This window comes from Numenius arquata, chromosome 5 (genome assembly GCF_964106895.1).
Source record: "Numenius arquata chromosome 5, bNumArq3.hap1.1, whole genome shotgun sequence".
Classification (NCBI taxonomy): Eukaryota; Metazoa; Chordata; class Aves; order Charadriiformes; family Scolopacidae; genus Numenius; species Numenius arquata.
Genome location: NC_133580.1, coordinates 55,145,920 through 55,159,783, shown reverse-complemented (window position 1 = coordinate 55,159,783; position 13,864 = coordinate 55,145,920). Strand labels below are relative to the sequence as shown.

The window sequence follows — 13,864 nt, the reverse complement described above, 5'->3', positions numbered from 1 at the left end:
TAAAATATCTGACTAGTTTTATAGAATAATACTTTAAATATATCTTGCACATCATTGATGAAAGAAACTGTGTTGTGATAAGCAATGGATGACTATCATAATTATTTTTTTTTTAAATTTGAATGCTATTATTAAGTGAAGAATAAAAGGCAGGCACTTCCTGGAAGAATTTGGCTTTGTTTTATTTTTCATCTTAATTCTGGAAATAGTATTTTACTACTTTTCCTTTCAGAATACGGATAAAACAAACTGTAATCTGAAAAACATCATTAGCAAATTCTCATATGACTGTCTATAATCTAAACTGGCTCATTGCACTAGAAAGTATTGTAAAGTCATGAGACTTGCAACAATGAAGTAATTCAAAGTATTCTGTTTTTGCTGGGAAAGCTATTCTGACAATGAGCTGTTAGGCACCACCTAACCCAAGATTTAAGAATCTTTTAGATAAAATACTGGAGCAGAAGAAACACTGATGCTGATTTACACACTGTGTTTCCATGTTAGATCACCTCTAAGAAACTCCTTCAAAACCTGGAGAGAAATACAGCTAAGGACAGATTGTTTCCCACGTGTAAACTGTTCCTGTTTACTCAGGTTCAAAGGATTGTCCACCCCAACCATAGAGACATCCCCTGAATTTATTCTGGATTTAAAGTATATTTCATAAGCACAAGCATGACTACATGCTTGAAAGCCAATCGATTTTGGAAGTGTGGGGCGTTACTCAGCAACTCCTGTAGATAACCGCAGGAAGTTTTAAGGAAACAAGACGTCTAGCAATGTAGGATCAAAAGTTGCCAGCATTTGTCAGCAGGACACACTCTGAACATGTGGATACCTTCGGAATTACACTGATGTACTCAGGCTGAGTTTAAGCTAACTGATAATGGATCTCAAATTAGAGTAATTCAACACTAATAGCATGCACAAAGAAATCCACTATATGCAGAACCTAATCAGCACCTTAACATCAAAAGCGTTTCCTCACCAGCTTCTACAGACAAAGAGCAAAATCCTTAAAAGATACTTTAACAGGGTAAAGTAACTGCTTGTATAGTTGCATATACATAATTTCGAGATCCATCTATTTTTCTTTTCTAGCCAAATCATTAACTAACAGAGGGAAAGGGCAGGGTAAGGAAGAGGTAAAATGAAGGGTGCACAACAGCATTTAGAGCAGTATGACAGGGCAGTACCTTTCTAACAGACAGAGATTTAGCGGGACTAAAGGCCTGCTCTGTGAGATCGAGCCCTTCAATAGATTCCGTACAGTCTGAGAGGGGAGCATCCTGCAACAGTAAATTCAGTAAACAGAGCAAACCGAGCCCAGGCTTTAAAACATCAACCAAAAGCATTATGATGCTTGCTAAAAACATGCAAAGAAACAGTAAGTGGAAGATAAAATTGCAAATGACAATGAATTGACATGCACACAATATGACACCCAACATGAATAATGCTATGGTCATGGTAAGACTTGCCAAACTTTTAAAAGTATATCAGAAAATACTTATCTGGGGCAGTCAAAGCACTCAGATACATAGAGCTTCAAAGTCATTGAGCTATATAATATATTGTATAGCTCCAATTCTTACTATACTTTGAGCTATGATTCATAGATTCAAAGTCTTTTGTATATCCAGATATACTGCTTTTAAGTTTTATTGACATATAATAGCTTTTTTTACAAAGTGCTCTTTAAATAAAATATTATGAAGCATGACAAAACATATTTAACACGCAACACTACTGCCCCACAGTGAGCCTGCTGTGCCCAGAATTAATACTTCAAGGTACATAAACTTGGAAAACAAACAAAAAGTTGTCACAAAGCCCAGCTAGTTTTGAACAAGAATCTAACCCATATAAAGAAGCCTTCTGAATTTCATGCATTATATTCAGCAAAAAAAACCCCAAAACCAAGAAGCATCCTCCACAGACATGCTTGGGCTACATGGCTGAAGCCTCTTAAATATCTGATCCTGAGCACTCTCGCAAAGACAATGGTGTTACCTCTAAGACTTACCTTATAGACAGTTACTCTCTGCCAATTAAAGAATAATTTTATAATGATATATTAGGTGAAAGCAGAGGATATCATAGATTAACTTTAAGCTAATAGTTTTAGCTATTTTATACTCTCACCTGTACAAGACTCCTGTCCACAACTACCCCAGAAAGAACCTGTGATTGAGGGCCTGCAGTTTTAATATCTTGCAAGTTTTGCTCTCGGATCTGTAAAGGAAGCAGCAGAATACAGTTACATGAACAAGAGAAAGTTAACCACATTTTCGCATTTGAAAAATGGGTGGGTGAACCTGCCACAGGCTGCAACTAGTGTCGGTTGCTATGGCCCTACCCATCAAATAAAGCTGTGCTTATAAACACCACTTGAAGATAAGGTTCCTAGTTGTTCCCTCACATTCTCAGAATTTAGTCTCTAAGTACCACAGCAGGTACGATCCTTTGCTTTTTAGTACTGGCTCACAGTAAAACTCTACAGATGAGGTAACAGACAATTCTAGTTCATGAAGAAAAGTGAGAAGCGATTTATGTATCTATTGTACCTGACCAGTCATTTACAGGTTTCTGTCACTAGCCTATTGCACCACAGTATCATCTTCCTACAGAACTTGCTATAGAACACTGCACAACATTCAATTTTTGCATCTTGTCAGGACCAAATTCTCAAAAGGACATATAAATATTTTTCTGTGCATAAACTGACACTCCAGAGTACTCAAAACACACCCTTTCGTTGCATCCTAAATAGCTCCCAGTTCTTTCCATGCAGACGATGGGAACAGAAACTCGATATTTAAATCTAGCACTATTGATTTCAATTAGATAATCTACAGTGGTAAAGAATTCATTACAACTGACTCAACATTTATTTCTAAAATATTCTGGTTCTTGTTCCACAACAAATGAAGAGCATGCATCCAGAAACACCTCTACTTTACATCTAAAAAGGGCATTCAATTTATATAAGAACACATGCATACAAGTACACAAACACAAGGTATTATTAATAGTTGGTATTTCAGAAAGTATGAAGATCCCGCACCGTCTGTACTTGTTTCTACTTTACTACCCTTCTTGCCATCAGGAAAGTATAAAGTTTGAAGTTTTACTTCTCTCCTCTTAGTCACTTCATTCAAGCTTTTAATACAGCAATATTTGTGTTTCAAATGCTAAGAAACTGCTTGGCAACTTCACCAGACTTCTCAATTCAAGTGATTATTATTTTACAGTGCCGAGTCAGGAAAAGCTGAAGTTCTGTCAAACCTTAGATGAATTATTTTAGCACAAAGCAGTATTCCTGCTAGTACCCCTGCATACAGACTTTCCTGTGACATAATGCTAACTCCCATGTTCCATATGGCCATCAGTTAGAAGTGGCAAAACAATCCAGAACAAGTTAAGTATTAAGAGACCAGCGCATATTTTGTACAAAGTGGAAAAACCCCAATGCATTCAATGCTTTCCTGTTGGTAGACTGGTGACAAGAAGATCTGAAATTTAAAGACTGGAAAATTAACTGCTAGGTCATTTCAAAAAGATTAACATGGTTCCAGAGGCCAAAAAAAAGTTCTGCAACACTCACAGCATATTGTAATATAATAAAATATAATACAGAGAGAGATCCTTAGACTTCTTGGTATAGGCTACAATTTCAACTGGTGAAACCAAATCAGGAAAACGCATCACTAATCTACAACTATGAACTCAGGGAACGGAATTACTACCATAAACTCAGTGATGGCTGTTTCAGAGGTATCCAGCAACTCTATTTAGAAGTCTTCACACAGTGAATAGTAATACCACCTTTTTCCAAGATGAGTTCAAAACATCTAGGAATTGTTTTAGTATCTAGTTATAAAGGGGCGGGACAATACCAGAACTGTGTTATTGAACTCCCAAAATTTCACTATAGCAAATTAAGTTAGTTCATTACAAGCACATAACTTAATTGTAGTGATGCCCAAAAAAAAAAAAAGTTATTTTACTGCTATTACAAACCTTGTTCCTCATTTCTTGGACCTCCTTTGGATTGGTGTTCAATGGAACGAACAGGTTAGGGACAGCAGAGGTGGCAGTTCTATGTCCATCCTCTTTAGTCCACTGTAATACCAAGAACAGTTGAACAGTCAGAATTGCTGTAATGGCTTTAGACACTCAGAGCAGCAAATTTACAGAACAGTTGATCATGCATTATACATAGCAGAGAACTGAACCAATGATTGCATTCTTCTATTCATTCCTAAGACTGTATTTAAGTTGCTTCCTCTTCAGTAGTATAAACTGTACCTTCAGATATAAGTATCAGAATCATTCTATGAAGTCAAGCTAGTAACAACAACAAAAACTAGAAAGCCAGTTAACTTGCAAATAACTTCCACTTTAAACGATGCAATTACTACAACTATGTGCAATTCAGAGATTATAGAGACCGAAAGGTTTTTTAAGCTGTTTTTCTGTGCACTTGACCACACTGACAACTGCAGTGTTGTGTGTTTCTAAGAACCGTCTACTTCTCACTTTACGAAGAGACATTTTAATACATGAGTAGGAAAATTCCAATATAATTACTTATTCTTAAGGACATTTTAATCAGAAATTTCAGAGTGAGTTCATATTTGTTTGAAAAGGACGCTATTCCTTACCCAAACAGAAGTACAGCAAGATCTAAGACACGAGCTGTAAAACCCTGTTACTGCCATTTTCATTTTCTGCACTGGGTGTTTTTACAAAAATAGCACAAGAGAGACAGAGAGTTCATTGATTCAATCCTCTGATAACAAACATCAAAGCGAACTTAAAGCATAAGATGACAGAAGTATGAAAAGCAATGTGATGTCACTAACCAGGTTTAGTGAATGATTCTGTACTGTGAAGCAAGAGTGGGCATCACCAAAGTTTTGCATTAAAACAAGCTACTTCAGCAAAATATTCTGTTTCCAGAATTAGTTTCTGCACAAATGAATAGCACAGCAACCTAGAGGAACAGTTTGGTGATGTCGAATATTTTATAACTCATAGCTCAAAAGGTTACAAAAATATCCCAAACACAAACTTTAAGCGCTTCATGGGTTCTTCATAGAAGGTTGCTTTATTTGATCAGTGCATTTAGTATGGAGCTCTAGTTAATTTGATGCACAACTAACTCTTTATCTTGATATGTTTATTACATGCGGTGTCCTAATTTCCAATCACTGTTGCATAGAAAATGCACCGAACAGTAAAGCAAACCTGTTTATAGAGCAAATGCTATGCGGTTTTTCCTGAGTAACTTCAAGAAACAATAAGATAGCCAGAAACTGTCAAACTTCAGAAAGCAACAGAATTTTAAAATGTTTTGCAACTGTAAAGTAAAAAATGGAATGAACATGGAGCTGTGAAATACTCACTGATGATTATCTTCTTAGATAAAAACTACTCCAGCTTTTTATTAAAGATAGTTTTTAGTCAAAACATATATAAAAACAACCTCAACATAACAAGCTACTTTTTCTTTAGGTTAATAACAAGCATTAAAAAAAATTAATTGCACAAACCTGTTATACTGTATGAGATTTTCTATTGCTTCAGTATATCATTAAACAAGACTAGTTTCTGAGCAGGAATTTTGCTTCAATCTTTCATTGATAATTTCAAAGATAAAACACTACCTTCTTTGTGAGCTAAGGTTGAAAAGCACAAATTGCTCCAAACACATACATAGCTTTAAGCTTTCTTCCACTCACGGCAAAACTATACTTGAGTTTAGTAAAATGTTGAGAGTACAAACAATATACATATATATTAACTTCTTAAACCAAAAAGAACACCACAAAAATGCCACAGAGATCCTCTGTTTTTTCAGAGCTTTCTACATGTTAAGACTATGTATTTTAGTACACACGTTGCCTAAGTAATCATTCCATAAGAGCATTATAACTATAGAGAACTCTGAATGTGTTCAGAGGCAAAGCAGAGTTTTGTAGGGGTAAATAAGAATGAAGAGGTGTTCTGGAAAAAAATAATTTGTATTTTTTTTCCTTTTCAAGAGCACTAGTTTTAAGACTCACCTGTAACCATACTGCTACTACACATAGTACCTCTACTGAAGTACTGCTGAATTACTATAGTTGAGCTTGAAGTTGACCATTACAAAAGCTTGTATGCGTACAAATCCCTGTCTACATTTTGGGTGCTCTGTATATGCCCAAGAAAATATCAAAACCACATTATACACCAACAACTACTGATCTCCATTTGAAAGCATATACCTTCGCTTTTCAATCAACATATTTTTCAGTGCAAAATTTAACTGTAAGCAGCATTGATAAACAAAAAAAAAAAAAAAAGCACCGGTTGCAGAATCTATCGATTAGTGCCTGCTGATGGCCTGAGCTGCACTTTAGTCATGCCGCACCCAGCTGATACTTTAGGAAAGACTTTCCATTTATGGCCATCTACTTACATGCAACACTACATGCAGAAGGCAGCTGGTTGTGAACACTCAGAGGCTTTGGGGTAGGTAAAAGTGTAGTAAACAGGATAGGAAAAGGAGCTGAGAAACTAGGTAAGAAAAACTGCTTAAGGAAAAACAACCAAGAGTTAAATACTTTGAAATCAATTCTACCCTCTTGTACATAGAGAGAGTTGCAAATGGCTTGCAAATTAAGTTGGTGTATGTACCAGAGGGTAGAAATTTGATTACTTTTTTATATACTCATACAAAAGTACATTGAACAGTTAGTTTCATTTTTGTTTTAACTGAAAAGCTTTCATGCAGATAGAATTAGTAGTTCCCTAACACAGTTGTCCTTAATTAAACCACTTAAATGCACAGCCTATTCAGCTAAAACTATGATTCAATCTGTTTGGTCATTAGCTTGAAAAGCCAAAAGAAAACTAGAGGCTTCAAAGTCTTAAGCAGTTTTAAGCATCAAGAAGCAAGATGATTTTTACAGTTTGCATCTAATCAAAGCCAAACTAAGTGGTTAGTAAAACACATTTAGTTTTTTTATGTAAGAAAGAAGAAAAGAATTAGGAGAGTAATCTTTTTCTTCCCAAAGCCTCTAAGTGCCAGCCACCCCAAGTTGCTCTACATCATCTAACTATGAACAGTAAGGTAGGCACAGACCAAGCAGTTGGTAATACAGCTTGGCACGCAGACACCGGACGAGAGAGACTGCAGCAAGGGTTTCACGTGATCGTGTGTAATGTTCGTCCACACCTTAGTCTTCGACTTGGGACTGCTGCCATTCTGCCCTTCTTCAGAAGCATCATCCCCTCGGCCAGAGTTCAGCCACCTTGTCTTCTCTCGCTGCTGTTTCTGAAAACTGTGTCTGAGGGGGGAGCAAGTGCCTGATTCGCCATCACTAGTAAAGGAGTACCCTGTGACACTAGCTGGAATCTCAACATCGCTGTACTTTTTAGATTTCTCTCTCAGAGCAGGGCATCGATAAGGATAGCCGGTTCTGTAACCCTGAAGAAGCAGAGCAGCAGAATTAGTCTCCTACATCTCCAAGTTTTGATATAAAACATAGGGCAGATAAAAAGATCTCTTCTGCGTTCTAAAATCTAGAATTCAACATATTGTATACAAGGGAAGGCTTCAAGAATGCTACTTTTATGTCCATATTCTCTCCTCTCCCTGATCTTGTCTACCTATGTTTTTCTCTCCTGCTTCCTCTGAATTACATTGTTTGCCTTTTTACCTTCCGTAATACACTAGTCATGCTTTCCCCTGCTTTCTTCCATATTTTGCTCAGCATTTAACATACAAAAAGAATATTTAACAGTTTCTCTAAGAAATTTCCACTAGCAAATTATCTTCAATGTAGCTCAAAGAGAAACTGTGAATAACCTACCTCCCAAAGCACTCAAAGTCTTTATAGATAAAGCTAGATGTAAAGAAACTTCAGTCCCGAGTATGCAGACTTAGCTTTCTGCAGAGTTTTCATGCATTGAGCACTCCTGAGGCATTATCTTGGCTGCTGCTCCATCATTTAATGATCAAAGTGCACCCTGAGTAACTACCTACTGACTAATGTAGCTAACTATCCAATATAATATGTGGCTATTTGTAATAGCAAGGGTCCGTACTGGATGACCGAAAGCTCCTTTCTATCGCTATGTTCCCAGCATGTACAATGCTATTGCCTTTGTGATTCTGCTTCCTGCTCGCAGCAAGAAACATAAAACTGATATTACCTAGAGAAACTCAAACCCAACTGAATCTGCTGAAGGTACCAGTCAGTGATACAGGGATTCTGCTACCCATAGCCAACTACATTAATGATCTCATTATTGCTCACTAAAATCAACAAGATTTTTTCTGTTGATTTAAGGTTATAGCTGATCACTTTGTCTGATAAGAAAACATTAGATATTCAAATTACTAATGAAGTAGTCTGATTTATTTTTTTCCCATACTACAGATAGGACACTGATCTGAGGGGAAAAACTCCTAATTATTTACTACATAGCATAGGTGATGGATAGTGTTTTAAGATATCATCATCAATGTGGCTCCTGTCAGGGGCACATGCATCACATGACCCTGAAGACCACAGTTAAGTCTACAAAGGAAAAAGATTAATTAAATCCCAAATCAGAAGACTATGTCTGATTTTCACAGTGACCATATTTTTTGGTATGTTCATTACTACTGTCTAGAGTCACTGCTTGGAGCCTTGTGACAGGAAAGGTATCATCTTTCCCATTAAAGCTGGACAGGAAATGTTTGTAGCTGGACATTCATTACAGATGGGATTTTACTGAAACCATTTTATCTGAAGACTTTTTATTTATTTATTTGAAGTCTGTCTTTTGAGCTCTTCTAGGTTCTAGTAGAGTCTTACAAAGTCAAGTCATGCTGGACCCTGCACCTGACAAAACATTAACACATTTTGGGAGGGGAAGATGCAGACTATGGAGTAGCAAGCATCACGGTACTCTCACTTGGAAGTGCCAAATCACACAAGGATCCCCTCTCATCTCACCAGATTATGAATACAGAATTAAATCTGCTATCTGCACAAAGGTCACCTGAAACATTTTGTGACACTTTTCATGAAGGTCCTTAATCTTTGGGAAAAAGCAGCCTGCAGGCTGTATAAATTATCCCAACTACACACAGCCCATTCTTTACTAATGTCGCTTATTGTAGCTTTTGAAGTATTTTATACATTATCATATGAAACAATTGGACAAAAACGCCTGTCTTACCAGATTATCAAGCATTCGCATAAGAGCTTCAAATTCTTGTTCGCCAATCTGCCATTTTGGATGGGATACAGTACCCTCACCTGCTGGAGACTCAGGGGAACGAGACTTGGCTTTATACTTTCCAGGATCTAAAAGCACTAAATTGTCAGGTCCACCTGCACTGGCCAGGGTACGTACCTTAAAAACAATAAAGTCATCTTTTAGTTTCTCGATAGGAGGGAAAAAAGAACCCAAAAAACTAAAAAAAAAATTGACATCAGCAAACCAGAAGAAACCTGCTTAATTTTAAAGGTAAATAAATTAATATACTTGTATAAAATTTGCCTCAAGGCTTTGAAAATATTGCTATTTTAATAGGCAGTATATATCAAAGCAATGGTTCCAATACAGTATTTGAATATTGCTGGTTAAACCAAAGATTTGGATGCCCTCGCATAATATAATGATTTCACAGATCACCATGTTAGTTTAGATGAAGAGTTTAACCAGTAAAGCTCACAACTCTTAATCTGTTTGAAGGTTAATATAGCAGACTGTATTATTACAAAACATACTAAAATTCTTACTTGAATCTCACAGGCAAGCACTAGATTATGAATATAGTAGAAAGCCTCCTCAACAGTCTCTCCAACTGAGACTAAGCCGTGGTTTCTGAGAATAAGGACCTAGAGAGATATTGCAAAGAAAGTTAACAGCAGTAAGGCAAGTATTTTCTTGCTATTGATTAAAGAACATACCTCCCATAACTCCACACACATACTTTTTTAATTCCAGATGTAAATACTGACCTTGCTTTTAGGCCCCAAATTTTTCTGAATAACCACCTTTTCTTCATCATCCACTAAAATACCATGGTAGTCATGATAAGCTACTTCCCCTAGAGAAAGTGCTTCAGGTGAGATTGGCAAGAGACCACACTTCATTGCAGAAACCTGAGAAATATTTAAACAAGTAACTTAATTTCTTGCAACAGAAAACTGGAAAAAAAATGAAAATATAATAATGATAAGAATTATAATAAAACCAGATTTTTATGTATTATTTGTATGTGTCTATTCAGGCACATACATAGTGGTCTTATACTCCCATCCCTAAAGCCTCTATTTTTCACAACTTTTGGACTGGATACAAAAGTCACATTGATCTTGGGTCTGACTCAGTGTGGTTGCTTTTACATGACATCAACACCGCTATGAAAAGACTCAGAAAAACAAAAATCCAACCCCAAAATCAACTGCATCCTTCATTCCTTTCACTCAGTGATTTCTTAAAATTATTTTTTATTTCCTCCAAAAAGAAGACATTTAGTGATGAACTTTGACACAGGTAATGCTGCAACACTGCAGGCAAAGTTAAGGAACATTTTTAAGGACTACTCTCTAATTCACAGTTTTAGGAATCTAATAATTTATCCTTAAAATGGTTGTATAACTGCTGTTAATCTGTTAAAAAAATAATTTAAAAAAAAAGAAAATCAGAATGTGAACTTTGAAATATCGTCACAAGATGACTCTCTCAAAAAATTCCAGAGGTAAAACTGACTTGTAATCAGTTGCTCTAATGCTCTAATATTGGAAAAGTTTCAAATGTTTAAGAAATTCTTGATAAATTGTGCTTTACAACACCAACAAAATATGCTAAAGCTCTTATGAGTCACTGTTAAAAGATAAGGTCTTTAGTGGTAACGGACACACAAATATGAAATATGTATTTTTCAATTATAGAGCTCAATTTACTATCTGACCACTCATACAGCAATCAAATGAGGAAGATCTGAATGACTCAAACAGAACCACGCATTTGAAGGCAGACTTAAAGGCTCTGTCCCCTTCAAAAGGGTAGGCAAATCTATGATTAAGGGGGACCCATCTATTTTCCAGCTGGGTGGGGTGGGGAGAACAAGACAGTTCTAAAACATGTGCTTACCGCTGCCCCTGCTGGCGTATGAATATGAACAATGCATTTAACATCAGGTCGAGCTGCGTAAATTGCAGAGTGCAAAGTAAAACCAGCTTGGTTTACTCCCAAGTTAGTGCTTCCACGATCAACTACATCTCCCTGAATATTGATTTTAACCTGGGAACAAAAATAATTAGTTTCACAACTCAATCGAGACTGCCAAAAATCTGATTTAATTCAGCATCTACCACTGAAGCTCTAAAATCGTATCTTCTTCAGTATTTTAACAAGTGTCAAAGTGTGCACAATAAGGCTGTAAGTAGGTGACCAGGGCCCCGGCTTGAGATTAAGCTAACTGAAGAGGACATCAGGAACTACTGGATATGAGACGAGAAATCGCTGCATGTAACAGGTAACAGTGCAAGAAGCTGATAGAAGTTGCAGACAGCGCTGTGACAAATGGCTGCATTTCACAGAGTTATGGTGGAATTATATAAGAAATTTGCAAATTTTACAGATACCTGAAGGAGAGTAACTGGGACCTTTTGGGGAGTAGGTTCTTGAAAGGCCAGCACCTAGGTAATCATACCACTGATACCATGTAAGGCTGAGATTGCCCAGGTAATAATATTTTAAGTACCAAATTTGCATATGGATGTAGAAAAACTGGAATAAAAGGGAAAAAGTAATTATGCATGGGCTGTTTATTTGGGAGAGAACAAGATCAGAAAAAACAGAGTTTCAAAGTGGAGAAGGGAGGAACAAGCATGGGAGAAAGTGAGAGAAAGGGGCGATAAAGGGCCAGTTGTGTAAGCAGGCTGCTAGTCAGCATCTTCATCTGGCTAAGATATGTGCCTTATCACTGTAGCCTATCTTCTTATTAAATCCTGCTGCTAGCTCTTTGCTGTGTGAACATACTCTCTCCTCTGTGTGTGTGTGTGTGTGTGTATACATTTCACTACCTTCATGTAACCTTCATTCTTAAGGTATTTACATTCCTGATACAAAGATAAAAGCAGGACACCTTAAAAAACCCAACAACCCACAACACACAAAATATCTGCAGAGTGTGGCCCTTACCATCTTCTAAAAACCTTGTATTAACAAGAAAGGGTAGGTCTCAGTTTTCCCCATTCCTTTTCCTATAACTTTTTCAATTAAAATTTTACAGGTGGTTAAGGTTGAGCTACATAAGAAAAAGAAAACTACAGACAGCTGAGGGAGAGTATTGGGACCTTAAAGTATCAAGGGCAACACAAATCCAAAGCGTAATTACTACTCTGCACATCCTTACCTCACATCTCTGCCAGAATTTACTTACCTTACAGTAGTCAGGTGGAAAGAATAGTGTGAAAGTTTCTATTTTGTTTCAACGCAAGAGTAAAACCACATTAACTCAAGTTCCCTTCAGGAGCAGTATAGACTAGACTGGAGATAAACACTAAAAAAATGCTTCCCACTAGCTAACGGTTAGGGAGTTCTGTCTCTAACTGCAACTATTACATCTCAAAAATACAATTTATCTACACCCTCAGCTACTTATATCATTAAACGATGGCAACTAAATCAGGCATTTGACGCTATGTCTTGAAATTGTAATTGGTTTGAATCGTTTATGTCTGAAACGCACACTGTTGCCCTCAACAAGCCTGATTCAACAGGCAACGGCTTTCAAGAGCAGGATGTGATCCAAATGACCTTGCTATTCTTTACAGCTAAATCAACTGGAGGACACCTGGTGGTGAACACGTGCAAAGAAATCTCTCAGATACCTCAGCTGCAGCAAAATCAACCATGTTCAATAAAACTATTCTAAATATGTACCACAGAGTAAAATATTCTCTAGGACAGAACTTAAACAGTGACAGGTATACAGACAGAGCAGATTCAGCTATTCATATCTTACAGCTGAAAAACAGTACTTGCTTACCAGACTAGATGCAGTAACTTCACTGTAGAGCAGTCCAAAAGGTACAATGAGGAAGTGCTCCTGCTCAGAATTTACTCTGGCCTAAGGATAAAACAAGAGTAAGAGCTAAGAATATTTTATTAAAGCATACACAAAGGCGCAAAACCATGAAAGTGACTTTCACTTCCTCAGTATGGAATGGGCAAGTATAGCTACAACATATGACTGTCATGTATGCTAGAACAGATGATCAACATACAGCATTGTTAACAAAAACCAGATGGAAGAGACATGCCAGAGTCCTTCAAGATGGCGGAAGGTAGTAAATCCTTAGATCCTGTGACAACGACAACTAGACTACTGTGGACAAAAGGAATAATACTGAGAGAAGTGAGGAAAAAAAGTTACTGTTGGGTTTTTTGGGTTTTTGTTGTTGTTGTGTTTGTTTGTTCGTTTGTTTTTTTAAGACAAATGAGTTTATACTCCAATGGTATTTCTACCCTAGTAAAACAGAATGTATGAAATAGAAGTGCGTAAGAAAACACAAGAATTTGGCCCACAGATCTGAAACATCTTGATGCTGAGATGGGTTTCAACACTGATGCTTGTGCCACGTGAGACATCTGTGAGCAGTACAGCATACTTGTAGGTTTTCTACCAAGTATCCTGACTCCCACTTGTGTTTTGCTCTTTTCTCTAATTCATACAATCAGGAGTTTATAATACAAAACCAATTCTGACTTCAAACCGTTCGTATTTTGGGATGCATCTGTTTGAAGCCTGTACAGTGAAAAGTACAGGACAGCTAGGTAGTTTAGGTATCCCTCAACA

At 36.9% G+C, this 13,864-nt stretch overlaps 1 protein-coding gene across 10 annotated transcripts in view; it reads right to left on the bottom strand.

Moving 5' to 3' along the window:
- The window catches only part of ADD1 (adducin 1), a 66,966-nt gene that overhangs the window by 14,213 nt on the left and 38,889 nt on the right, over positions 1 to 13,864 (bottom strand). For 3 of the 10 annotated variants that reach the window (XM_074147600.1, XM_074147599.1, XM_074147604.1), the window contains exons 5-12: positions 13,055 to 13,135; positions 11,152 to 11,301; positions 10,014 to 10,157; positions 9,792 to 9,890; positions 9,226 to 9,402; positions 7,229 to 7,480; positions 4,027 to 4,128; positions 2,149 to 2,238 (exon numbers count right to left, since the gene is read on the bottom strand). In XM_074147600.1, coding sequence (XP_074003701.1) covers positions 2,149 to 2,238; positions 4,027 to 4,128; positions 7,229 to 7,480; positions 9,226 to 9,402; positions 9,792 to 9,890; positions 10,014 to 10,157; positions 11,152 to 11,301; positions 13,055 to 13,135 — 1,095 coding nt within the window. Of the gene's footprint in view, positions 1 to 1,199; positions 1,293 to 2,148; positions 2,239 to 4,026; positions 4,129 to 7,135; positions 7,481 to 9,225; positions 9,403 to 9,791; positions 9,891 to 10,013; positions 10,158 to 11,151; positions 11,302 to 13,054; positions 13,136 to 13,864 lie in introns of all 10 variants that reach the window. The other 7 variants (XM_074147603.1, XM_074147596.1, XM_074147601.1 and 4 more) reach the window with 3 other exon arrangements.